At 57.5% G+C, this 26,553-nt stretch overlaps 1 protein-coding gene across 1 annotated transcript in view; it reads right to left on the bottom strand.

Moving 5' to 3' along the window:
• Positions 1-3,419: 3,419 nt before the first annotated feature.
• SRP68 (signal recognition particle 68) overlaps positions 3,420-26,553 on the bottom strand; it is a 30,206-nt gene continuing 7,072 nt past the window's right edge. Inside the window, exons 4-16 of the mRNA XM_002722924.6 lie at positions 24,200-24,395; positions 23,543-23,625; positions 22,540-22,649; positions 20,781-20,863; positions 20,255-20,395; positions 10,396-10,494; positions 9,195-9,259; positions 8,227-8,383; positions 7,633-7,727; positions 6,672-6,801; positions 5,004-5,079; positions 4,587-4,639; positions 3,420-4,153 (exon numbers count right to left, since the gene is read on the bottom strand). Of these exons, the coding sequence (XP_002722970.2) occupies positions 3,926-4,153; positions 4,587-4,639; positions 5,004-5,079; positions 6,672-6,801; positions 7,633-7,727; positions 8,227-8,383; positions 9,195-9,259; positions 10,396-10,494; positions 20,255-20,395; positions 20,781-20,863; positions 22,540-22,649; positions 23,543-23,625; positions 24,200-24,395 (1,516 nt within the window). The 3' untranslated portion in view covers positions 3,420-3,925. The remainder of the gene's footprint in view (positions 4,154-4,586; positions 4,640-5,003; positions 5,080-6,671; positions 6,802-7,632; positions 7,728-8,226; positions 8,384-9,194; positions 9,260-10,395; positions 10,495-20,254; positions 20,396-20,780; positions 20,864-22,539; positions 22,650-23,542; positions 23,626-24,199; positions 24,396-26,553) is intronic.

The following is a 26,553-nucleotide window of genomic DNA, read 5'->3' as shown; positions in this document are numbered from 1 at the left end:
GTGGCCTTTGGTCCTCCGCCTCGGGAGGCGCGAGCTGCCTGCCTCCCGCGTGCTGGCCGAGGACGACAGGCTGTGCCAACGCAGGAAATGGCCTTGTTTGTCCAAGGGCTCTGCTGCCAGACCCTTGGACTGACGCTGAACCACGGCCGCTCTCCCTTACGCTGTCTCTGCCCGCTGAGGCTGGGGCCGGGGGAGGGGCGAGGTAAAGGGCCACAGGTGCAGCCGTGGGGGTGGAGGCCATGGGCGGGGCCTTCCAGGGGAGGCTCTGGGCCGGGAAGCTGCCCCCTGAGAGACAGAGTTCTGCCCAGAGCGAGGTGAAGCCGACCCGGCCCGCCTGACTGGGCCAGCGCGGGAGGAGGGGGGTAGGCGACTGTTTTTGGGGCCTCCCACATGGAGGGTCCGGAAGCAGCCATCAGAGCAAACCCCAAACGCAGCCAACCCTGCCTGTGTCGGAGAGCAGGCTTCCCGCCCTGGACGGCTGGGCACGGGCGGCTGCGGGGCCTCCCCGCCGCCTCTGACAGACCTCGGCTGCCAGGTGTGCGGGCCTGTGGCGTTCAGGTCCACGACCGGGGATGTGGCAGCGGCCGGAGTCCTGCAGGCCGCGCTCGGGCAGCAGGGATGGGTGACACCCGGCCCCACCGCCAGACTGAAGAGCAGGAAGTTTCATGAGAGACACAAAAACGCAATCCCTAACCTGCGTCTCTAGCCAGCAAGGTGGAAAGCCGGGACTGAACTGCCAAGTTCACCAGGCCACGCCTGAGACAGCTCTGGGAGAGGGAGGAGGCGGGCCCTGCGTGTGCTGTCCACCCAGGGCCTGGCGGCCCACTCACCTGGCACCTAGGCCCGCCTTCCCACAGGCACCTGCTCGCAGGGAGCAAACGCCCGTGGCTTCTTCCTCCTGAGAAGACCCAGGACACTCCCGGCCGCTCAGGCTCACGCAGGGCCACACACCAATCGGCCTCGGGCGGGACCCGTGCACCTGAGACCTGGGCTCCCGCCTTGCTACTGCCGCTCTTCCTGGGCAGTGTGGATGTCACAGGCTCCGCCATTCCACAGGGGGAGCCTGGCTAGCGCCCGTCGGGTGCCTGCGGAGTGTGGCTCCCCTCTGGCTGGGGAGGACCCGTTCAACCCGAGACGGCCAGAGAACGCAAGGCCGCAGTTCCCGGGGTGAGCAAAACCACGGTGGAGAGACAACTCCCGTGCCCAGCCGAGGCCACGCCACCACGCAGCGGGGACTGCTGGCGAGGGGAAGGGGACCCTGCCTGCCTCAGAATCCCACCTACACAGTGAGCGCCAAGGGACCAGGCTACGCCCCAGCAGCTGGGAGGGGTCCCACAGGGGTCCCCATCGGTAGTCAGTCACTCTTCACCACTTGGCTGTTTTCTGTAACTTGCACCAAACGTCACCTCCCGCTGACAAGAGCCCGCGCCTGTGCCAGCGGTGCCTCCAACAGCCGCAGTCGGTCTACACGGCGCTCTCCACACTGCTGTCCGCTACCTGGGTAGCCCCCCAGCCGGGGCCTCTCCCAGCTCCGCCTCTGGCACTCACCTAACCTAAGACCAGAGGCTGGCTCCTTCCAGCTCGCGCGGCCGGGACGCAGGCGGCTGGCGGTTTATTCTGTTTTGCAACACTGATCCATTTTACAGCTAAATCTGGTTTCCATCTCCCCTGTAGCAACAAACGTCTCTGGGGGGAAAAAAGAAACAAAGCTCGAACCAACACATATCTTTGCTATCTTTGGATATCTCCCTAGAACTCCTGAGTGTTCCAAGGATTTCAGGGCTACAGACAGCAACGTGCTGTTCAGAAATCTCGGGTCAGCTTTGTGTGTAATGAACGAGCCTAGGCGGTGACAGCAAGAGGCGGGGGCCGTGGCCCAGGGCCGATGCGGGCACAGCGCCACCACAGGCTGTCCCCTCCAGGCCGTGGCGCAGGGTCAGGTTTCCCCCAGATGGGAACCAGGCTCTGGGTGCTGCATCTCAAACAGGAATCCTAGGATTCTCGATTTGGTGAAATCAGGAGACAGGGAGGGAGGGGCCGGAGCCAGGAGCCAGAGCACCCCCCCTCCCAAATACAGCCACGGGGCCCGTGAGTGCCTGGGGTGGAGGCCATCAAATCCCCAAGGGGGAAAATGGCACGAGGCCACCGGACCTCAGGAAGGTTTCAGGAGACCGCACGCAGCTTCTCCTGCTTCTCCCGGCCGTTGGAGGACAGAACACTCCCAGGGGTCCCAGCCCGTTGACGGCACCGGAGCCACCCTGGAGGAGGCAGCAGGCCAAAACAGGAAGAGACCCATGGGTTCAGGGCCACCACCCAGCAGTGTGCAGGCTTCGGGGGCAACAAGGGCCTGGCTTGGAACCTGAGTCCATCAGAGGCAGCGCTGCCGCCCTGGGCTGAGAAAGGACTCCTGCCTTTGTCCAGGGCTGCGTGGTGCAGCCACGAGTGAGCCAACGGGCGGCCTCAGCCCGCCGGGTCTGTCTTCGCAGGCAAACGTGCACTCTGTACTGAACCTAGGGCCGGCCTCCTCCGCTTACGGCCTCCCTGGCTGACACCAGTGCAGGCTGCCCACAGCACCGGCACGGACACTGGGGGAGGGAGTTCCGAGGAAGCAGGGGAGAAGCGCCGACAGCCTGCGGGGGGCGGGGGGACAAGGAGCTAGAACCACGGCGCGGCTCGGTCCCGGCACAAGGTGGGCTGGAGGCTGCCGGCTCAGTCAAGCCCTGAAGCGGGCCTCTTGGAGCTGGAAGACGGCCAGGCTCGGGCCTGCAGCTGAGGCCGGGACTGTGCAGCTTCCCGTGGAGGCAGACACCGCCAGGCTGAACCACGTGAGGCTCTCACTCGGCTTCCCGTGGCTCTGCAGAGGTCCCATCGCACGGTGCCTCGACGCCCGCCTCGTCTTCCCACGGTCCTTCAGCGGGCTCCCACGGCTGGCGGGCACACGGCAGGCAGGCCGCGCCGAGCTGGGATCCCACCTCCAAACCACGCTCCCGGATCTCTGGCCACGCCCCGCCTCCGAGCCGACGTGTCTCTCTCCAGCCCCTGGCCCGCCCCGCCTCCGAGCCGACGTGTCTCGTGGTGGATCTCCTTCCCGCGGGCACGGCGACTTGGCGGTGTTGGCTGCGTCGCAGGGCTATGTCTCTTCCAGCCCTTGCTTCCTGACGTTGTTCTGGGACTCGATCCCTGATGCTGAGACGGGAATTTACAGAAAGGTGACTCGGGAAAACAAGCAGAGGGCAAGGGAGGAGGCTGGACCGCGATAGCGTCTCCAAATTACAGGCTGGGAACCGTCCAGACAGCGCATCTGCTTCTGGCATCAGCCGCGCCCAGCCGAGGGGTCAGGACCCCGGACCGCCCCAGGCCCCAGGCCCCGGAGGAGAGAACTGGGATGGACGGGGCACACGTAACAAATGGGCACAGTCTCCATCATCTTTGCTTTTAATAGGTTTGGCTTCATCATTGAGAGTAACATATTTCTTCTAAAAATAGAGCTCTCTGCTTGTTCTGAAACGTGAAGGGGAGTAAGGCTGACCGCGCTGCCGCCGCCACCGCCTGTCACGGGCAGACGTCGTGAGGGGCTGGGAGGGGCTGGGGAGGCTCACGGCAGGGACGAAGACACAGGACGACATGTTGCACAGCCCACCCGTGCCTGTGGAACCCCCTGAACACATCACTGACCTCGGGGAACCAGCACGGCCCACGAGGGGCCAGACAGCCGTGGGCACCCCCTCCGGAAAGTACAGGAAACACTGCGACCCGCACACACCAGCCAGAAGCTGACAGGGTGCCCTTCTAACACAACGGTCAAGAACGAGTGCACAAACACACGATGTAGCAAGGCAGGGCTGCCTGGGCCAGTGCAGACCGGGGTTTAATGTGGGACGGCTGGGACTCGCAGGCACACCCCCGCCCCCGCGGCACAGCCGGGTTAGCTCCTGAACCCGAAGATGCCCTTGATGTAGCCGGTGAGGCCGCTCTTGGTCTTCTGCTCCAGCTTGTCCTCCAGGGGAGGGAAGGCCACGTGGTTGAGGGCCAGGTCAAAGAACAAAGGCTTGCAGGGGATGGGCTGGAAGGCCGGCGGGAAGTGCACGAGGCTGGCTTGCTTGGTGACAAGGGAAGGGTCCAGGCAGAATGTCTCAAACCGTTCAACCAGAGGCTGCAAGTCCAACCGGAGGAGTCTGGGTGTGAGTCAGAGACGCCTGGGAGGGCACCTGCTCTGTGCCCGCTCCTTCAACCCCCAACCTCCTCGGCGAGCTGCACCGAAGCCCGGAGGGGCTACGCGAGGGGCACAGGTCTGGCAGACATCAAGTGAGAGCCCCTACCCACGGGTGCTACTCCACACACCTGCTGACTAAACAGGCCGCCTGGGGTCTGCGAGCCCCAAGATGGAGGGAAGCAGGGGCTTCCCCAGAACTAAAGGCCCCCGTCCACACCAGCCACAGCCGGCGGGGCACTGGCTCCTCGCCCCTCAGGGGCCCGTCCACACCCGCCACAGCCGGCGGGGCACTGGCTCCTCGCCCCTCAGGGGCCCGTCCACACCCGCCACAGCCGGCGGGGCACTGGCTCCTCAGAGGCTGCAGCCGGCTCACCTTATTGTCTTTCACTTGGGAAGCCGTTTCCGTCTGGTGGTTGTCACTTGCATCTGAAAGTTTCACAGGCAGTCGGTAAGGACAGGGACACACAGGCTAGGCAGCTGTCTAAATCCCAAGACAGAGGAGGCCAGTCGGACCCTCCTTCCTCCCCACCCAGGCGCTAAGGAGACAAACATCCCAGACCCAGTGTCCTCGGCCCAGGGCGGCTGGCACAGCTGAAGCGGTCAGGGCGTCTCCAAACCCTTCCACCGTCTGATGCTTCTGTGGCCCAAGTAACGGCCAGGACAAGTAGAACGCCTTCCAGATAAGCCCACACAACCCCTCGCAGCCTTTAAAGAGCAGAGCAGAGCAGAGCAGAGCAGAGGGCGGGGAGAGGAAGGGGGACGGGGCTGCCAGGCCCGGGCAGGCGCTCACCCAGGATGGCGGCGGCCTGCAGGGAGCACTTTTCCGAGCGCACTTGCGTGATGAGCTCTTGCACGTCGGGCAGGTCCTGCAACGACCCAGAGCGCACGCACTCAGCAGCGGCCCGAGGCCCCGACTCACCCGAGCTGAGGCCCAGGGGCTGTCACGGGACCGCACGCCTTCTCAGCAGTTCTCCCTATTCAGGAACACGAACCCAGCCTGCTTCGAACGGGTGAAGACCCGGCGCCTGGGACAGTCCACGACACCACGACTGAAATCCACCACCGCCAGCTGCTTTTCTAAGCAGTCTGTGTCCCTGCTCATTTAACGCCCAGGAACACCGAGGTCCCTGCGAGCGAAGGACGGGGAGGTCACAGTCACCGTCACACTCGCGACAGCAGCAGCGCTGGGCTTCAGAACCGGGGCTGAGCCCGAGCCGCGGCCTGACAGAAACGACCTCACAAGGCCCGGCCATCCCAGACGCCTGCATGCCCCCGTCTGCCCCTCTTCCTCCCGGAACCCTGGGCACCCAAGGCCCAACAGGTGTTTGTAAAACGCCACTCTTCTCCCTGCGACGGGCACAGCACGCTGCCTGCTGCAGCCCACAGGCCGCCCCTCTGGGTGCTGCACGCGCCCTCCTCCCCCCTAACTGCCCTTGCGTCCGGCATCTAGACTTCTTTGTCTTCACGCCCGGCTCCTGCGTGCAAGTCTTGCTCTCTGAAGACAGAAACCAGGTCCGCTCGTTCTCCTTCCCACGGCCACACAGTGCGAGCTCTGACAGAAGAGCTGTGCGCGTGGACTTGTGATGACTTTCATCACAGGGACTGGTCTGCTCTTCTACCGTCTGTCCTTATAAAATACAACTGGATTCTTTGGCCCAGCCCGTGTTTTAATAAGCTCGCATCATGATAGCAGGACACAGCTTCAGCAGCTCGCTGACATCAACAGCAGTAAAATCAAGCGAGCCCCGAGAGCGGCCCAGTGCTGCACGCGCTCCCCGGGCCGGCACACACGCCTGCACGCTGGGGTGCGGTGAGGCTGCAGACGCTAACTCCGGCGCTGCGAGGGGGTCTGCTTCCTCAGGGGCTCCCAGCTTCACTGCGGCCAGACTCCCTGCGGGGCTCTGAACCCCCACCCTGACCAGACTCCCTGGGGGAGGGAAGACCCACATCCCACACACCCACCTTTGGAAACTCTTCCCAGGCAGTTCCAACTGCAGCCAAGTCTGAGAACAGAGCTTTAGGTTTTTTGGTTTTTTTTGTCTTTTTTTTTTTTTGACAGAGTGGACAGTGAGAGGGAGAAAGGTCTTCCTTTGCCGTTGGTTCACCCTCCAATGGCCGCCGCGGCTGACATGCTGCGGCCGGCGCACCACGCTAATCCGATGGCAGGAGCCAGGTGCTTCTCCTGGTGTCCCATGGGGTGCAGGGCCCAAGCACCTGGGCCATCCTCCACTGCCCTCCCTGGCCACAGCAGAGAGCTGGCCTGGAAGAGGGGCAACCGGGACAGAATCCGGCGCCCCGACCAGGACTAGAACCCGGTGTGCCGGCACCGCAGGCTCTTTTTTTTTTTTAAAGCCAGAGAAATGGCTTTCCTTCCTCGTACTGAAATCTCCCCCAAGCCGGGAACGGCCCAGCGGGTGCCCCCTCCAGCCCCGACCCCGCGAGGAGAGCGGCGGCTCACCTTCAGGCTGTTCTTGAAGGCTCCCGCGTCAGCGTGGACCTCGTCCGCGTACTTCAAGACCCGATCGTACAGGACCAGGGCTTCACTCCACTTCTTCACCAGCACATAGGACTGAGCGATGAAGAAGCACCTGGGGGAGGGAGCGGCCACCACCAGGGCGGGCTCTCCTGTACTTCAGGCCAAACTTGACAACCGGAGGCCGGTTCTCAACGCAGGACCACTGCGTGGGAGCCCCTCCCCTTGGCCCTGTCCCCAGAGTCTAGTTCTCCAGGGCCAACCCGGAGCCCCTCCCCAGCAACGGGAGACGACGGCGTGCGTCCAACATGAGCCTCCGTCCACCACTGCCTTGGAAGCAGGGCAGCAGCTGGGGACAGGCACGAGGAACAGCGGCCATATCCAGTCCACTCTCACCTCCCTGCTCAGCAACCCAAACCCAGAGAGGATCCTTCTAGCAAACTCTGACGGGCACTGCGGGCCCTCGCCAGGAAAGAGGGAGCCGCGTGAGAGAAGATGGGGCCTGGAGAGCCCGAGGCATGAGGCCTGAGTCAGGAAGAGCAGGTGAGGACGCACGTGCCTCTTCCCCGCCATCCTGTCCAGACCCTATCCGGCTCCACAGCCCACTGGGCTTCATTTAGAAACAGACTACTTTACCCCCAGTCTGGGTGCCCTGAACTAGCTGCTCTGGTTCTGTGAATTAACACCCTTTCCCACACTTGCCCCTTGCCCCCTGGGTGGCGGGTGTGTGTGTGTGTGTGTAGGAGAAAGCTGGATTCGGTCTGTGCCCCACTGGCCGCCTGGACCGATCCACAGGGCACACAGAGTGCACAGCCAACACGAGAGCCCTCTTGGACACGCAGGCCGTCAGAGTCGGTGCCCAACGACACATTTCCTGGGCCAGGCGCCCGACCTTACAGACCTGCTGGGAGCCAGAAGGAGCCCTGCCCACCCCACGGAATGTTACCTGTAAGCCTTGAACACCAGCGTTTTGAGGCCTATCTCTTTCTGGAAAGCTCTGTCCTCTTCTAAACCAGGAAGCTGGAGCAGTTCCACCAAGTTCTACAAAAGTTTGTGAAACAATGCCTCAGACAGTTTCTGACAAAAGACCTCATAAAACCAGACACGGGGTGGGGGTGCGTGTGTGTGTAGAGGATGAGCTCAATGACAGGCACTCTGTGATACACGGCTGGAGGCAGCCGCCCCAGCGCCCCCTCCGTCCCTCTGACCCTCACCCCTCTGGGCTCCCGCTGCTGAAGCGCTCCCGGCGGCCCCTCATCTGGACCCCGCTGAGTGCTATGCGGGGGGCAACCGTACCGCCAAGCACCCAGCGGGCTGAGCGAGCAGACTCCGCCCTCGGGATGCTCCACGGCACCTGGCGGGAGCAGCTCCCATGGGGCAGTGCTGGGGACAGCGGCGGGCCCACGGCCTCTGCGTGTAACGTGCCTGACTGCCGGGCTCACACAAGGCTTAACCGCCACAGAACCTGGCTCCCAGATGACACAGTGAAGTCCTTCTGTGTCCCCCACAGGCCCTTTGCCTCCGCAGGCCCCCGGGTCACCTGGAGGATGATGTCATAGAGCCGGATCAGGTCCTGGGGCCGCGGGGAGCGCTTGCTGTCGTCTTCCGGCTGCTGCTGCAGGAGGGCCCTCTGCAAACCTTTGGCCATGTTCTCATTCCGCCGGATGGCCGTCGACAGCTTGATGTAGGTCAGGTAGCTGGGAGGGACCACAGCTCAGGTTACTCTCAGGGAAGAGTCTACATTATGAGTCAGGACTGACCTGGGGACGCGAGGGGCGAGGGCACGTCACAGAGCAGGGCCTCAATTTGGCAGGCTCCGGACCTGCTCACACTGATTCGAGCTTGAATCACATCTGCGCATTTTTCAGGAAGAGCCAGAGCGCTGCTCACCTCACAGGACTCTGTTACCGCGACGGCACAGCGATGGCAAGCCAGCGCCTGGAGCCGGCACCTGTCACCTGCCTGGCCCACACCGAGACGCCGCGTTCCTGCTCACCTGATGGCCGTCTCGTCTCAGAAAACACTGCAGCATGCACGGTCTCTCTGGATGACTGCACACGCTGTATGGACCAACTGTATACACCAGAGGCGACGCGTGCATGATTCCTATCTTAATTCTATTACCCGTCGTGATGGGGGATAAATACCAAGAGTCTGAGAAGCATTCTGGCCCCCAGGCCCCACCCTACGCTGGAGGAGGGTCAGAGGCACCCACAGAAGAGGCCTGTGGACAGAGGACACAAGCCCAGCTGCGGGCAGGGGCTCCACGGCGCACACAGGGGCAAGGGCGCAGTGACGGCCTGGCTGCTACTCTTGGGTTCAGAGCAGCAGCGGCCGTGCAGTCCAGGGGTCTGAGGAGCCCCGAGGAGCCCTTGGGGAAACGCACAGCTGAGCACCTACGGCGAGGCCCCCACCCCACAATCCTGACAGAGTACACAGCTCACAGAAACATCAGACAGACTCTCTCCTTGGACAAGACGTATTTCACAACATTAAAACGACTCTTACCTGTGCAGGTACTGAAGATTAGAAACCTTCCCCGACTCCCCGTCAAGAGTGTAATCTCTCTGTTTCTGTAAAAAACAACACAGCTCATCCTGTCCCGTCCCGGACCACTTCGCTCAGTGCCCTGGACGGACAGACTCTAGCAGGTTCAGGGTCACAGAGAATGACAGGCTCACTCAGTCACCACGGGCATCTGGAAACTGGCACTCAGAGGCCGACGGAAGCTCCCTGCCCGCTGCCGGCAGTGCCTAGCCTAAAAGCGTTCCAACACCTCAAAGTCCAGGGCTCCGTTTTAGGGTCTGTGCCGCACAGCCAGCTCCCCGTCCTTGTGTGCTTGTGCAGAGCTCGCCTGCTGCGGGGGTGCGAGTAGCAGCCCCTGGAGCGCCCACATCCTAACCTCCAGGGGAGAGATTAGCAGTTGTGGCTAAACCGAGGCTCTGCGGATTACCCTGCATCATCCAGGCAGGCCCAATGGAACAAGGTCCTCAGGGGCGGGAGGCTAAAGATGGAGGCCCAGATGCAGGGACAGGAGGCAGCGGCAGGGAGGGACGAGGATGTGAGCTGCCGCTTCGAAGGTGCAGGGAGCAGCCACGGCCACAGCCGGCAGGTGCACCTGCGACAGACGCTAGGTCCCAGGGTCTCCAAAGAAACGCGGCCCTGTGAGCCCACTCTGACTTCTGCCCTCCAGCAGTGTGACTGACTGGCACAGTTGAAGCCAGACGTCTGTGGTAGCACTGCTGCAGCACAGCAAATGCACCTTCGCATCACGAGTTAAGGCTGGGCGGGGCGGCATCTGCAGCAGGCTGGAGTCCAGCCCCTGTGAAGGAGGCCAAGGCTTGCGGGAAGCGTAACCTGTGAGGCAGCCGAACGGGAGGGCGGCACCGCTCAGGGAAAGCAGTGGTGGTGGTGGTGGTGGTGTTGTTTTTCACAAAACAGAACAAACACTTTGGGGAACACTCTAAGCTCAAGGTACTCTGGAAGACACTAAAAGAATATCTAAGAGGCTTGTGGGCTTGAGGAAAGTGAACAGCTGAATATCCAACAATAAACAGGATGTTAATGGGCAATAATTCAAGTGACTGTTTAATGGGTGAAGAGTTTTACAAGAGGAAATGAGTTGAGATGGGTGTCGGTGACGGCTGCAGGACAGCCCGAGCAGGCCCCTGGCCTGGAGCCGGAGCCGCTGGCTCAGCCGACGCCCTACCTGGTCTGGCTTGAGTTCTTCCCGAACCGCCTGGACGGCGTCCCGACACTCGCTGAGCATGGATTCAAACAGCCGCTCCTTGGTTTCTTCGCTTTCAGCCTAAAGGAAGGCAGACGAGGGAGTCAGACTTTCTCCCGAGTAAGCCAGCTCGCGCTATCGGCAGGGAGGAGGAGCACGAGGAGCACTGTGATTCCCCATCGCACACCTGCCCGGGCAGAGACCAGAACCGTCCTAACGCACTGCACTGGCCAACGAGATTCTCTTACAGCTTTCCATGCACACGGACACGGACTTGTGCCAACTGCACCTACTAAACAAGCCTACAGGAGCAGGGACTCCACCGGTTTCAGATGTTTAGTTTCTTCTCGGCTCAGTCACTCCCCTTCCATGCTCTGCCTGACTCCTGATGAGGGCTCCCTGCACCTAGAGGGGCCCTGCAGCCTGCACGTGGGTGGGCACAGCTCCCTGCGCCTAGAGGGGCCCTGCAGCCTGCACGTGGGCACAGCTCCCTGCACCTAGAGGGGCCCTGCAGCCTGCACGTGGGTGGGCACAGCTCCCTGTGCCTAGAGGGGCCCTGCAGCCTGCACGTGGCGTGGCTCCCTGCGCCTAGAGGGGCCCTGCAGCCTGCACGTGGGCACAGCTCCCTGCGCCTAGAGGGGCCCTGCAGCCTGCATGTGGGCACAGCTCCCTGCACCTAGAGGGGCCCTGCAGCCTGCACGTGGGCACAGCTCCCACACGCCTAGAGGGGCCCTGCAGCCTGCACGTGGGCACAGCTCCCACACGCCTAGAGGGGCCCTGCAGCCTGCATGTGGGCACAGCTCCCACACGCCTAGAGGGGCCCTGCAGCCTGCACGTGGGCACAGCTCCCACACGCCTAGAGGGGCCCTGCAGCCTGCACGTGGGCACGACTCCCTAGGCTAGAGGGGCCCTGCAGCCTGCACGTGGGCACAGCTGCCTGCGCCTAGAGGGGCCCTGCAGCCTGCACGTGGCGTGGCTCTCTGCGCCTAGAGGGGGCCTGCAGCCTGCACGTGGGCACAGCTCCCTGCACCTAGAGGGGCCCTGCAGCCTGCACATGGGCACAGCTCCCACACGCCTAGAGGGGCCCTGCAGCCTGCACGTGGGCACGGCTCCCTGCACCTAGAGGGGCCCTGCAGCCTGCACGTGGGCACAGCTGCCTGCGCCTAGAGGGGCCCTGCAGCCTGCACGTGGCGTGGCTCCCTGTGCCTAGAGGGGGCCTGCAGCCTGCACGTGGGCACAGCTCCCTGCACCTAGAGGGGCCCTGCAGCCTGCACATGGGCACAGCTCCCACACGCCTAGAGGGGCCCTGCAGCCTGCACGTGGGCACGGCTCCCTGCACCTAGAGGGGCCCTGCAGCCTGCACGTGGGCACGGCTCCCTGCGCCTAGAGGGGCCCTGCAGCCTGCACGTGGGCACAGCTCCCACACGCCTAGAGGGGCCCTGCAGCCTGCACGTGGGCACAGCTCCCTGCACCTAGAGGGGCCCTGCAGCCTGCACGTGGGCACGACTCCCTGTGCCTAGAGGGGCCCTGCAGCCTGCACGTGGGCACAGCTCCCTGTGCCTAGAGGGGCCCTGCAGCCTGCACGTGGGCACAGCTCCCTGCGCCTAGAGGGGCCCTGCAGCCTGCACGTGGCGTGGCTCCCTGCGACTAGAGGGGGCCTGCAGCCTGCACGTGGGCACAGCTCCCTGTGCCTAGAGGGGCCCTGCAGCCTGCACGTGGGCACGACTCCCTAGGCTAGAGGGGCCCTGCAGCCTGCACGTGGCGTGGCTCCCTGCGCCTAGAGGGGGCCTGCAGCCTGCACGTGGGCACAGCTCCCTGCGCCTAGAGGGGGCCTGCAGCCTGCACGTGGGCACAGCTCCCTGCGCCTAGAGGGGCCCTGCAGCCTGCACGTGGCGTGGCTCCCTGCGCCTAGAGGGGGCCTGCAGCCTGCACGTGGGCACAGCTCCCTGCGCCTAGAGGGGCCCTGCAGCCTGCACGTGGGCACAGCTCCCTAGGCCTAGAGGGGCCCTGCAGCCTGCACGTGGGCACAGCTCCCTGCACCTAGAGGGGGCCTGCAGCCTGCACGTGGGCACGACTCCCTACGCCTAGAGGGGCCCTGCAGCCTGCACGTGGCGTGGCTCCCTGCGCCTAGAGGGGCCCTGCAGCCTGCACGTGGGCACAGCTCCCACACGCCTAGAGGGGCCCTGCAGCCTGCACGTGGGCACAGCTACCTACGCCTAGAGGGGCCCTGCAGCCTGCACGTGGCGTGGCTCCCTGCGCCTAGAGGGGCCCTGCAGCCTGCACGTGGGCACAGCTCCCTGCGCCTAGAGGGGCCCTGCAGCCTGCACGTGGGCACAGCTCCCTACGCCTAGAGGGGCCCTGCAGCCTGCACGTGGCGTGGCTCCCTGCGCCTAGAGGGGCCCTGCAGCCTGCACGTGGCGTGGCTCCCTGCGCCTAGAGGGGCCCTGCAGCCTGCACGTGGGCACAGCTCCCTGCGCCTAGAGGGGCCCTGCAGCCTGCATGTGGGCACAGCTCTCTAGGCCTAGAGGGGCCCCGCAGCCTGCACGTGGGCACGGCTCCTGCACGCTGAAGCACAGCGTGCCACGAGTTCCCTCCTCCTCCTGCAGAACAGACTCCCAAGCTCCACGGTACAGCAACAGAACCACCTTCACGGATCTAACAACCCGCAGACACGGAATCCTTTCAGATCCAAGCAAGTGATATGACTACGAACAAAGCCCAATCAAAAAGACCTTTCTCCTAAAATCATGGCGTCCTCCTCCCACAGAGACATGCTGCACTCAGATTCCACATGGCCTCCCCTGAGAGCAATTCTGGAGCCCACAAAGTTGACAAGTGTGGGACGACAGACTCCGTGCAAGCCCTGGGCGTCGCCGCTCTGCTGCACAGCTGGGACGAGTGAGAAAGTGACTCATTAACAGAAAACCTGCCAAGCCACATTATCATCCCAAAGAATCTCCCCGAGCAGGTGGGAACGGATGAGAGGCCGAAAGGAGATGAACTTGTGCTACTGGCAGACCCACTGTGAGCCAAAACACCGACGTTCCTTTCTATTTGACTTTCCACAGAAACTAAACATCCAATCTGAAGGAATACCTTGACACTCACGTGACCTCCAGGATCGCTCAGAGGAAAGATCAGAACTTCCCATTCCTTCCAGAGAATTGGGGGGGCCTTAAAGAAAAGTTTTTTCCTTCTCTTTTTATCTGTAAAAACCATTTATTTATGTATTTATTTGAAAGGCAGAGTTACACAGAGAGAGGGAGAGACAGAGAGAGAAACCTTCCATCTGCTGCTTCACTGGCAGGAGCTTCCTCCGGGTCTCCCACGCGGGTGCAGGGGCCCACAATACTTGGGCCATCTTCCACTGCCCTCCCAGGCCACAGCAAAGAGCTGGATAGGAAGTGGAGCAGCTGGGACTTGAACCAGTGTGCATATGGGATGCCAGCACAGCAGTAGTAGCTTCAACCACTGTGCCACAGTGCCGGCCCTTAACCTTGTCTTAAGAACTCTTTTGGATGGCCAGCGCCACGGCTCACTAGGCTAATCCTCCACCTAGCGGTGCCGGCACACCGGGTTCTAGTCCCGGTCGAGGTGCCGGATTCTGTCCTGGTTGCCCCTCTTCCAGGCCAGCTCTCTGCTGTGGCCCGGGAGTGCAGTGGAGGATGGCCCAAGTGCTTGGGCCCTGCACCTGCATGGGACACCAGGAGAAGCACCTGGCTCCTGCCTTCGGATCAGTGCAATGTGCTGGCCACAGCATGGCAGCCATTGGAGGGTGAACCAACGGCAAAAAGGAAGACCTTTCTCTCTCTCTCACTATCCACTCTGCCTGTCAAAAAACAAAAACAAAAACAAACCAAAAAAACCTCTTGGAGCCAATGCTGTGGCACAGTGGGTTAAAACCCTGGCCTGCTGTGCCGACATCCCATATGGGTGCCGGTTCGAGACCCGGCTGCTCCACTTCCTGTCCAGCTCTCTGCTATGGCCCGGGAAAGCAGTAGAAGATGGCCCAAGTGCTTGGGCCCCTGCATCCACATGGGACACCAGGAAGAAGCTCCTGGCTCCTGGCTTCAGATCGGCACAGCTCCAGCCGTTGTGGCCATCTGGAGAGTGAACCATCAGATGGAAGACCTCTCTCTCTCTCTCTCTCTCTCTGCCTCTCCTCTCTCTGTGTAACTCTGACTTTCAAATAAATAAATAAATCTTTAAAAAAAAAAAAAAAAAGAACTCTTTTGTTTTTCCTAGCTTCCAGGGTGAAAAAAAATCTTGCTCATCAATTACCCAATGTAAACCAAACGTATTTTCCACTCTTAAGTAACCTAGGAGCAAATCAGGGGCACAGTCAGCCTGTAAGTCTCCAACAGCCGCCACTAACTCCCTGAGCCACCAGAGCACAGCCAGGAGCCTTCTGCTGAAAGGTTCTCCGTCCGTGCTGTCAGGTGCCAGCACTGCCACATGCGGCCACTGAGCACGCAAAAAAAAAAAAAAAAAAAAAAGAAGTCTTATTGGAAAGGCAGAGTTAGAGAGATGTACAGACAGAGATTTTCCATCTCTGTATACTCCCCAAAGGGCCGCAACAGCTGGAGCTGGGCCAAACTGAAGCCAGGAGCCAGGCGCTTCTTCTGGGTCTTCCACGTGGGTGCAGGGGCCCAGGCACCGGGCCACCTTCCGCTGCTCTGCTGGTGTTATCAGCAGGGAGCTGGATCAGAAGTGGAGCAGCTGGGACTTGAACCAGCACACATAGGGGATGCCAAGGCTACAGGCAGTGGCTTACCCTGCTATGCCGCAGCACCAGCCCATGACATGTCTGTTAATTTAAACAGCCGTGTACGTCGAGTGGCTACAATCCTGGACAGTGCAGTGCTACAGAAACAACGTGCAAGAACACTGTGCGGCACGCCAAGCCGGCAAGATTCCTCAAGGTCTTCCAGCGCACAGAGCCTCTGGAAGGGCTCAACTGTGTGACACTCAACTGCAACATGCTACGTGGACAGACTCGGCCCTGTTTAAGAAACCCACCAACCACCCACACACACCAGGCCACAGCAGGAGCAGGAAGGATGATCCACCGCACCCACAGCCCAGCAAATATGCCACCAACACCCTTTCTCAGCAGGTGGGGTTCAGTAGCCGGGGCAATGGGCGTAGAAGAAAAGAGCTGGTTTCGTTTTACCAGCTACACAGGATCTGATCCTTTCCTGCAGGTAGGCTATGGTTCAAATTAAAACATTAAATGATGCTATGATGCTATACTTCTTAATCGTCATACGTGATCCTCACGCCTTTGACTAAGTAAGCAAACCCCTGTATCAATGTGCTGATTACAGCAAACTCTCCCAGGGCTCCCACAAAAACTCCTTAAGTCTTAACGGGGAAGAAAAAGCGTATCTAAAGGCAAAGATTTAATTGTGCTTTTCTTTCAATGCCCACACTGCACAGTGACTAAGAGACCACTAACTCCTGAGGAAGACCTCATGATTCTCCCTGGGCAAAGCCAAATGTCTCCCAACAGGAAGTCTTTAATGCATTTTGTACTTACACTTTCATCCTATAAACCCATACGTGAAGCCAAGATAATTCCTGAAAGAACAATGGAACGAGACACGCCTCTCCACACGCAGAGACAAGTCTCCTTTCCGCCTCACGCCGACCTTCCACGTCTGCCTGAACGCGGAAGAATCCAAACACAAGTGGCAAACTCCTGCCCAAGAACGAGTGGTCTGGCAGCACCTTCTCCCAGGTGTGCCTCTGACACAGAAATCCTAAGTCCAGAAGTAACTGCTCCAGTTGGTCCTAATAAATTCTAATTCCACATAAATTTTGATGCAACTTGAAACCTGCAGGATGTGCCTGTCTCCAGCCTCAGGTTGCCTCTTCAGACAGCGTCTCCACACTGACTGGCACACGGCAACTCAGCTGCTGTGGGCCTGAGGCAGAGCCCCTGCCGCTACAGATCCCCAGAGAACCGCCACTGGTCTGCGAAGTTGCCAGAGGTGGTGGTGTGAGTAGGAGACACACAAGGCGAGTCTGACCACATTCCCCAACGCACCCACTGAAGAACCATGGGGACAGGAACCGAGCCTCATCCAGCCCAGGGAGGGCTAGCAAAAAACACGGAAATCTGGTAGAGAAGGAAACAAACCATTACAAATAGACACTCTTATTTAAAAGATTTAGTTATGTATTCATTTGAAAGGCACAGCGACAGACAAGAATAGACGTCTTCCATGTTAGCTCACTCCTCGAATGCCTGCCACAGCTGAGGTTGGGCTAGGCTGAAGCCAGGAACCCAGAACTCCATCCTGGTCTCTCATGTGGGCGGCAGGAACCCAAGCACCTTGGTCAGCATCTTCTGCCTCCCAGGATGCAATCTGCTAGCGGGAAGCTGGATTAGAAGCAGAGCAGCTAGGACTTGGACCCAAGCACCTTAGTTTGGGACGTGGATGTCCCTGGTGGCAGCTAACTTGCGGTGTCACAATGCCTGCCCCAATTTTGTTTTCAATTCTAAGAAAGTTTTATTTTTCAAAAATTTATTAATATCAATAAGCAATCATTTCCCATGTACCTGGGAGTATATGTTATAACCACAAATACAGACACACACACACTTGTGTGTGATTTTCTTTTTTTCAAAGAAAAGCATAAGGGGCTGGTGCTGGAGCGTATAGGCTGGGCCTCTGCCTGGGGTACTGGCATCCCATACGGGCACCAGTTTGAGTTGTGGCTGATCCATCTCCAACCAAGCTCCCTGCTGGTGGCCTGGGAAACACAGTGGAGGATGGCCCAGGTGCCTGGGCCCCTTCACCCATGTGGGAGACCCAGAGGAAGCTACTGACTCGTGGCTCCAACTGGCCCAGCTGTGGTCACTGCAGCCATTTGGGGAGTGAACCAGCAGATGGAAGACCTCTCTCTCTGTCTCTCCCTTCCTCCCTAACTCTGCCTCTCAAATAAATAAATCTTAAAAGAAAAACAAAAAAGGACAAATGGTCTCTCTTCTACCCAGACATTAAAATCATAACTATAACTTGAGATAAGAATCATCAAACTTGCAAATGCTTAAAACAAGTCCTCCAGATAAAAGAGCTATTGAAAAATTTCCTCGTGGGGGTAGGTGCTGTGGGCAGCAGGTTCAGTCCCTCCTTGGGACACCCATGTCCTGTACCAGGTGCCTGGTCTGAGTCTCAGCTGCTTCACTTCCAACCCAGCTTCCTGCTAACGCACCTGGGAAGAGCAGACGACGGCCCAAGTGTCTGGGCCCCTGCCACCCATGTGGGAGACCCAGAAGGAATTCCAAGCTCCTGGCTTCAGCCTGGCACAGTCTGGGAAGTGAACCAGTGGATGGACATACCTCTCCCCACAACCTTCTGCCTGAAACTCTGCCTTTCAAATAAATAAAATAATCTTCAATTAAAAAAAAAAAGAAATAAAGTAAGGCAATATTAAGGATGTGAAGACTTAAAGCTTAGCTAAAGAGACCAAGGATTTTGCAACTGGATTTTGGTGGCTGATTTACTTTGTCTAAAATCTTTGCAGTGTCATACTCTGAATTGTTTCTTCTTTATGCTTTTCAGTATTGTTTTAATATTTAAGCAGCAAGAAAATCCCTACAAGCAAGCAGTAAGTTAAGACTGGTAAACTCTTTAACCGAGTTCTTAGAGGGTGGCAAACACTAATACCAAGTGGGTTAAGAGAACTGAAATCCAGCACCTTGCGTGGTGTATTTCTTGACTTCTAGGACACAGAGGCACTCCGTAAGAGCCGGGCAGGGGGTACCCGTGTTACACCGCCAGCCAAGGACTCTCCAGTGGCACCAAGGGGATTACCTTCAACTGCTCAATGGGCATTCTTACTTTTCTTTTTTTTTTAAAGATTTATTTATTTATTTGAAAGTCAGAGTTACACACAGGCAGAGGCGAAGGGGGGGGGGGGAGACAGAGAGGTCTTCTATCCACTGGTTCACTCCCTAAATGGTTCCAATGGCTGGAGCTGCACCAATCGGAAGCCAGGAGCCAGGAGCTTCTTCCAGTCTCCCACACAGGTGCAGGGCCCAAGGACTTGGGTCATCTTCCACTGCTTTCCCAGGCCATAGCAGAGAGCTGGACTGGGACCAGAGCAGCTGGGACTTGAACTGGCGCCCATATAGGATGCCGGCACTGCAGGCAGTGGCTTCACCCATAAAGCCACAGTGCCAACCCCGATTTTTACCTTTTTAACCCAGTTTTGGGACCAGCACTGTGGCGCCACAGGTTAAGCCATCTACCCACTGCCTGTGATGCTGGCATCCCCTTATGGACACCAGTTCAAGTCCTGGCTTCTCTGCTCCCAATCCAGCTTCCTGATAATTCACCCGGGAAGACAACAGAGGTGGTCCAGTACTTAGGCCCGCACCACCCACATGGGAGACACGGATGGAGTTCCCGGCTGTTGGCCTCACCACTGCCCAGTCCAGCCCTTGTTGCCATTTGCAGAGTGAACCAGTAGATGGAAGGTCTCTTTTTCTCTCTCTGTAACTCTGCCTTCCAAATAACTCTCTCCCTTTCTCTCTTTGTCACTCTGCCTTTAAATAAGTAAATTAATTAAGAAAAAAAAAAAAAAGGAAAGGAAAGAAAATCAGAAAAAAGCCTGGATGCCTAGGGTGGGGCTTTGGCTTTTGGTCAAGACGCCCGTGTGCACACTGGACGGCCTGGTTTCAACACCTGCCTCTAGCTCCGGATTGCGGCCCCTGCTCGAGCATTCCTGGAAGGAGGTGACAGCTCCAGTAACTGGGCTGCTGCCACCCATGTGGGAGACCTGAACTGAGCTCCTTCCCAGCCCTGGCCAGGCTGTCGGCATGTGAGGACGGAACCAAATGGGAACTCTCTCTTCCTGTGTGTCTCTCAGAATTAAAAAACAAAACAAAATGAAACAACAGTTTGGATGCTCAACAACTCGTCAACACAGCAGAGAGCAGCCCTCCACTCCCAGCACAAAGCATTCAGATCAGCGCGGCCTGTGAAACCCCACCTGGCCCCTGGCAGGAACACGGCGGCGGCCTGCTTTGTTTCTTTTAAAGCTCCGCTTTGCAGAGGGGGGGAACCTTGTATCTGCCATACGAAATTATCACCTTAAAAACCAGCCTGCTGTAGATGAAATCTCGTGTCCCACCTGTGGCTGCCCGTGTCAGAGGGCGGCATCCTCTTGAGTGCTTTACCGCTGCCTACTTCGAGCAAACCCCGACCTCCAGGTTCTCTTATCTTTCGAGATGCATCTGGCTGTTCACGCTCACAAACACGTAATTATGTCCTAAGTAGCAATTTTCATGAATATTACATGTACACCGGACACAAAACAAGATATTCTGGTTTCACTAGGCTCTTCTGAAAACGCCCAGATACGAGAGGTGATCCCTCGAGGGCTACAAGGCTAGCAAGCAGGAGACAGGACAGCTAAGCTGCGGCACCACCTGCTGGCCCAAACGCGATCCCTGTGCTCAGCCTGCCTCTGGCCGCTCCCATGTTCACTCCAACATCGCCATCACCTTCTTTGCCCTCAACCGAACTCCTCCATGAAAACAGATGCAAGAATCCTTACCACAGTAACAAATCAAATCTAGCAGGATATAAAAGCATAATAGACAGAAGCAAGTGGAGTCACCCCAGATGCCCAAAGGCTGGCTTAACAGAGCATTAATTCATGAAATCCTGTCAACAGGCCCCTCTACAGGCTGTTTTAACAACTGGTGCCTCTCCAGACTTACCATCTCCCAAAGAGCCTGAAGATTAACTTTTGTGTCGAGAGAAAGAAACAACAAGGAAACACTAGAGCAGAAACAGAGAAACCGGCCGGCCGAGGGCCTCCTCACCTGGGCGATGGCCGCCTCGTTATCAGCCAGGCCCAGCAAGAAGATCCTCACTTTGTCGATCTTCACAGGGACTGTCCTTCCTCTCCACTCCACCTCACTCATCGTGGCTGCCTGCTTGGCCCGCGTCTGAGTGATCAGCGCCTGGAAAGCGGTGGAACACAGTGAAAGTCTGAACTGTGGATGAGTGACGGGGGTGGAACCACACGGAGCCGATCGTCTCCAACACACCACGCCCCTCACCAGTGAAGGAGACGCAAACTCTACGCACTTTAAATTCCTCCCTGGAAATACCCATCCCAGCTATGGAAGCTCTTCTTACTTTTTCCATGAATCTGTATTAGTTGCTTAGAAAACAGATATAATGGGGGTAAAACTGCTTACAGTACTAACTGGAAAAGTTGTCTGCTGAAATGACAGACGTAAGTATGTGTTGTTAGTGTCACTATCCCTGGGGGGTGGGATTATGAATTACTCCTGGACTTTTTCAAACCAAAGACTTTTCTCAAAACTGTGCACACTGGATTACCTCCAATTTTTCAGCCAAGAGACCCTCGGTGCCACCAGACCTCAATCTCATCTGCATCAGTTCATTGATCGCTGACTGGTCCCCTGGGGGAGGGGGAGAGGGCAATCTTCAAAGTCAGGTTCATTTCCACAACATCGGACTCAGACTTAACAGAGCCTTCCCGCTCCCACAGTGCCTTTCTTTTTTTTTTTCTTTTTTAAGATTTTATTTATTTATTTGAGACATAGTTATAGAGAGAGAGCGGGAGAGACAGAGAGAAAGGTCTTCCATTCCCAGTTCACTCCCCATGTGGCTCCAAAGCAGAGCTGGGCTGATCTCAAGCCAAGAGCCAGGAGTTTCTTCCAGGTCTCCCACGTGGGAGCAGGGGCCCAAGGACTTGGGCCATCTTCTGCTTTCCCAGCCCATAGCAGAGAGCTGGGCCGGAAGAGGAGCAGCCAGGACTTGAACCCGTGCCCATATGGCATGTTGGCACTGTGGGTGGAAGCTTAGCTTACTACGCCACAGTGTCAGACCCATGCATTTCTTTCTTTCTTTCTTTTTTTTTGACAGGCAGAGTAGACAAGAGAGAAAGGTCTTCCTTTGCCGTTGGTTCACCCTCCAATGGCCGCCGCGGCTGGCATGCTGCGGCTGGCGCACCGCACTGATCTGATGGCAGGAGCCAGGTGTTTATCCTGGTCTCCCATGGGGTGCAGGGCCCAAGCACTTGGGCCATCCTCCACTGCACTCCTGGGCCACAGCAGAGAGCTGGCCTGGAAGAGGGGCAACTGGGACAGAATCTGGCGCCCCCACCGGGACTAGAATCCAGTGTGCTGGTGCTGCAAGGCGGAGGATTAGCCTAGTGAGCTGCGGTGCCGGCCCATGCATTTCTTTTTTAAAGATTAATTATTTGAAAGGCAGAGGGACAGAGAAAGACAGGGAAAGACAAAGACATTCCATCTGCCAGTTCACTCCCCAAATAGCCACCAACAGCCAGGGATGGGCCAGGCCAACGCCAGGAGCTAGGAATTCCACCTAGGTCTCTCCCATGGTGGCAGAGGGAAAAACACTTGGGCCATCATCCGTGGCCTTCCCAGGCACATCGGCAGGGTGCTGGACCAGAAGCAGAGCAGCAGGGACTGCAGCGACCCCCGTCTCAAGCTGTGGCAGCACCACAGAGGCGGCCCTACGAGCACATTCCTATATATCTGCAGAGATCTGTCCTCTGAAAGCAAGTCCTTCTGCAAAGAATGGCGTGGCTGACGCAGTAAAAATACTCCTCGTGGCACTATAAGGCTGGATGCAGGTCACTGTATATATAATGTATATAACGTGCAACACCAAGAGTGGACCTTAATGTAACTATGGACCTTGAGGGATGACGCTGTGTGGATGCAGTTAATGAACTGCACAAATGTGCCCCTCTGGTGAGCGATGCTGGTGACCGGGAGGCTAGGCTGGTGGCAGGGCAGGAGTACCTGGGAAATCTCTACCTCTCGGCTCTGCTGTGATCCTAAACTGCTCTGAAAAAGCAAGACAGCGACTTGGCTGGAGACTTCGGACTGCTCCTGGGGTGTACAGGAGACGGCAGAATGGAATCAAAGTAAAGGAATTCTGAGCAGGGCTTTCAGACAATTCTAATTTTGTCATCAACCAAAACTCAGGCCAAGTTGGATGCAAGGGCAGGGGCAGAAAGTTAGATTACGTCTCCAGGCTCTGAGGTGAGCTCCTGCAAGCCACCAGTTGACGCTACGATGGCAGCAATGCCTCGGGCCCTGCTCACCAATGTTGTAGGCGCAGTAGCGGATGTTGGGCGAGATCTCCTCCACCCGCTGGTTGTACAGCACAGCCTGCTCCTCTGTGAAGGCACTCGCCAGCCTCTCATAGATCGTTCTGCAAGGGAAAACAGCAGGTTTTACAGCAGTCTTGTTTTTAAGAAAATAAACGCAGAAGGAATACAGTGGCTAAAAAACCCACAGCTCTCTTGGGGCTGGCGCTGTGGTGTGCCATGTAGAGCTGCTGCCTGAAGCGCCAGCATCCCTGTGGGCCGCAGTCTGAGTCCAGCTATTCTGTTTCTGACCCGGCTCCCTGCTAATGCGCCCAGGAAAGCGGCGGAAGATGCCTCAAGTGGGTGGGTCCCTGCACCCTCATGGAAGACCTGGAAGAAGCTCGTGGTTCCTGGCTTTGGCCTGGCCCAGCCCTGGCTGTTGCAGCCATTTGGGGAGGGAACCAGTGGATGGAAGATCTTTCTGTGTCTCTCTCTGCCTCTTCTTCTCTTTAACTCTTTCAAATACATAAGTAAATCTTTAAGAATAAATAAACATAGCTCTCTGAAGTTCTTCTAACTCTCAGAACTGACATGTCTTAAGAGAATAAGCACCATTTCTTTTCTTTTTTTCTCCCTCATCCCCTTTTTGGAAAAGCAGGAGACAGGGAGAAATCTCATCCACTGGTTCATTCCCCAAATGCTCATCACATCAGGGGCTGAGCTGAGGCAGAAGCCAGAGCCAGGAATGCAGGTCTCCACCGCAGGTGGAGGAATCAGCTACATGAGGCCTCACTGCTGCCTCCCAGGGTCTGCACTAGCAGGACGCTGGAGTCAAGAGCCAGAGCCAGGAACTGAACCCAGGCACTCCATGGTAGAATACTGCTATGCCAAACACCTGCCCTCAACATTTCTACAGGAGAAAATACCCGTCCTTTCACAGGAACAAGTCAATAGCTGACCTACAACTTGACTCTGACAACAACCAAAACTGCTCATGGCTTTGGACCAGAGGACTTACTTGCACTTGTTAAAAGCCTCAATGGCAGCCTTCCATTCCTGATGCTCAAAACGCAGCATTCCCGAGAGGTAAGCGGTGTAGGCCTGCGGGGAAGCAAACCCACGTCAGCGCCGGACGCCAGCGCGCCGTCTGGCTCCATCTTCCCTGCTGGCTTCTGACTGAGAGCCAGAATATGGAGATACTCAGGTTGATTTTTTTAAAAAATGTATTTAACTAGTGAAATGCAACAGACAGGTAATTTATTATAATTACTTTACTTCCCAGGAAGGAAATTCAAAATAAAGGAAGTGTGTTTTCTTACTTTTGCTTCACCAAAAAAATGAAAAACAAACAAAAAAAAACTATAGACAAATCCAAAATAAAAACAAAACCAAAACCTGACCGAAACACTCTTTTACCTTGTGAACTTTCCCAGGTCCACGGTGCAAGCTTCCCATCTACGCATCAAGGGAAGCATGACCTTTCTTGCAAATTTAATAATAAGAAACTAGGAGCTCACAGAGACGCTATGTTCACTTTTTAAAGCAAGATCAGGGAGCGTTTTTCCTCTCTTGGCTATCAACTGGTAACGCAGGACCTGCTCTGCCGGACGGTGGCTTTGTAAGAAGCCCACCTGTGATCTCCACGGTGCACACGGCCGGGGGCTCAGACACTGACCTGCGCCTCTAACTTGGTCTTGGCATCCACGCGGCTGCTCTCACACAAGCGCTCCAGCTCCTCCGCGTGCTTCACCGCTTTGCGCAGTCGAGACAGCAAATGGAACCGCTTCCGCGGCTCCGTGTTGGCTTCCTGTTTGAGCTGCATGGCATAGCTCCAGGCTCGCTCGGCATCCATCAGGACCAGAAGCAGGTACCTAGACCGGAAGAGAGGTGGGAATGAGCGACACAGGCCAGCAGCAGAGGTCCGGTTCTGGCTCTTTTTCTTTTTGTGAATATTTACTTGCTTATTTATTTGAAAGGCAGAGACGGGGGGGCGGGGTGAGGGGAGGAGGGAGAGAGGAAGGGAGGGAGGGAGAGGAGAGAGGTAACTTCCATCTGCTCGCTCACTCTCCAAATGGCTGCAACGGCCGAGGCTGGGCCAGGCTGAAGCCGGGAGCCTGGGACTCCATCGGGGTCTCCCACGTGGGTGGCAGGGTCCCAAGCACTTGGGCCGTCTCCCACATGCATTAGCAGGGAGGTGGACAGGAACCAGAGCAGCTGGGACTCGAACTGGTGGTCATATGGGATGCTGGCAGCGTCACAGACAACAGCTTAACCCACTGAGCCACAACACCAGTCCCTCAGCTTGTCTCTACACCTCTCTCCCTCTCCAACTTCAGCACCAGTCTTCCCCAGCATCAGCCATGAATCCCAAATCAGCATCTCTGGTTTCTGCTCCAACTCCACTCCCGGTTTCTGACCCCCACCAGACGCGTCTCACTGAAAAGGCTCTGCCACCGCGATGCAGCAGCCCAGAACCTTGACCTACCCCTCCGAGATGATGTCCCACAGAGGCAGCATTATCTGGCCTCTGTGAACAAACACCTCTGCCATCCCAACCCATGCAGAAACCAAGTCCTCAAGAGGCAGAATCCAGGAGCCATAATGAACAAAGGTTGTGGGGCTGGGTGGGACCTCAGTGCCATCACTTCCTAGCTGTGTGATTTCAGACTCCTAACCTCTGGGCCTCACTCACCGTGGAGCACCACTCACCACACACCTGGGCCCGGCCCTGGCACTCAGTGCCCAGTAAAGGAGCCACGTGATTTCCTGGTGCATCTTTATCCACACTCCTGCCTTCATTAACCTTCCTCTGTCTCCAAAATAAAAGACCCTGTTACCCCCGTTATCTTAAGACAGTTCAGACCTCTTTACTAACTTTTGTACCACCCTAACTGAACTCACTGACGTAACACCACCCCCTGCTACACCCGGGAGTCTCCACGCTCCAGTCTTCTGCACCTGAGTAGCAGCTAAGACTGCCCAGAGCTCTCCAGCTCCTGGCCTGCACTCGGACACCCCGGCACGCTGTCTCCCCCACACAGGACGGCTCTTTCCTCTCAAAGCCTTCTAGGTCAGGCCTCCTCCCGGCAGACTCACTCACTTCCCTGTCAAGCACCCAGAGGTGCTTCCAAGAGGTCAGGATGATGAGCAGCGAAGGCCGCCACCCAACAGGGCACTTTGTTACTGTGAACTGGTTCCTGGGTTGCATCTGACAGGCATCCCTCAGCAATGTCGCAGTCAACGAGGTTCAAGAACTGGGCTGTTTCTCTCTCTAACGTGGCATCCAGCTCAGCCCCGGCTACACACTGGACCACGAAGCAGCACATCTTTTTTTAATGAAGCACCCAATGGTACATATTTTAGGTTCTTCAAGCCATACGGTCTCTATCACAACATACAAAAGCAGCTGTCAACAAAACCTCAATGAACGGATGTGACCATATTCCAATAAATCATTATTTACACAAATAATTCAACTGGTCCAAACTGAAGTTTGAGGATCTGACGTGGAGGCTTTCAATGCGTGTTGTAATCCTTCAGCAAATGTTACGCACGGGTACAGTAAACACCGAGTCCAGAACTCTTCTGTAATAGCTTACACACAGCCAGATGTCATTAAGATACATGGGTTTGGCCGGCGCCGCGGCTCACTAGGCTAATCCTCCGTCTTGTAGCGCCGGCACACCGGGTTCTAGTCCCGGTCGGGGCGCCGGATTCTGTCCCGGTTGCCCCTCTTCCAGGCCAGCTCTCTGCTGTGGCCCGGGAGTGCAGTGGAGGATGGCCCAAGTGCTTGGGCCCTGCACCCCATGGGAGACCAGGAGAAATACCTGGCTTCTGCCATCGGATCAGCGCGGTACGCTGGCCACAGCGCGCTGGCCGTGGCGGCCATTGGAGGGTGAACCAACGGCAAAAGGAAGACCTTTCTCTCTGTCTCTCTCTCTCTCACTGTCCACTCTGTCAAAAAAAAAAAAAAAAAAAAGATACATGGATTTACGCCCCAGACACTGAAATGTGCATTCTGGAAACCTT

This window comes from Oryctolagus cuniculus, chromosome 17, assembly GCF_051225735.1.
Source record: "Oryctolagus cuniculus isolate XC-2025 breed Fujian yellow rabbit chromosome 17, ASM5122573v1, whole genome shotgun sequence".
In the NCBI taxonomy this organism is placed as follows: domain Eukaryota; kingdom Metazoa; phylum Chordata; class Mammalia; order Lagomorpha; family Leporidae; genus Oryctolagus; species Oryctolagus cuniculus.
The sequence above is the reverse complement of the archived record's forward strand: the minus strand, read 5'-3'. Positions and strand labels throughout refer to the sequence as shown.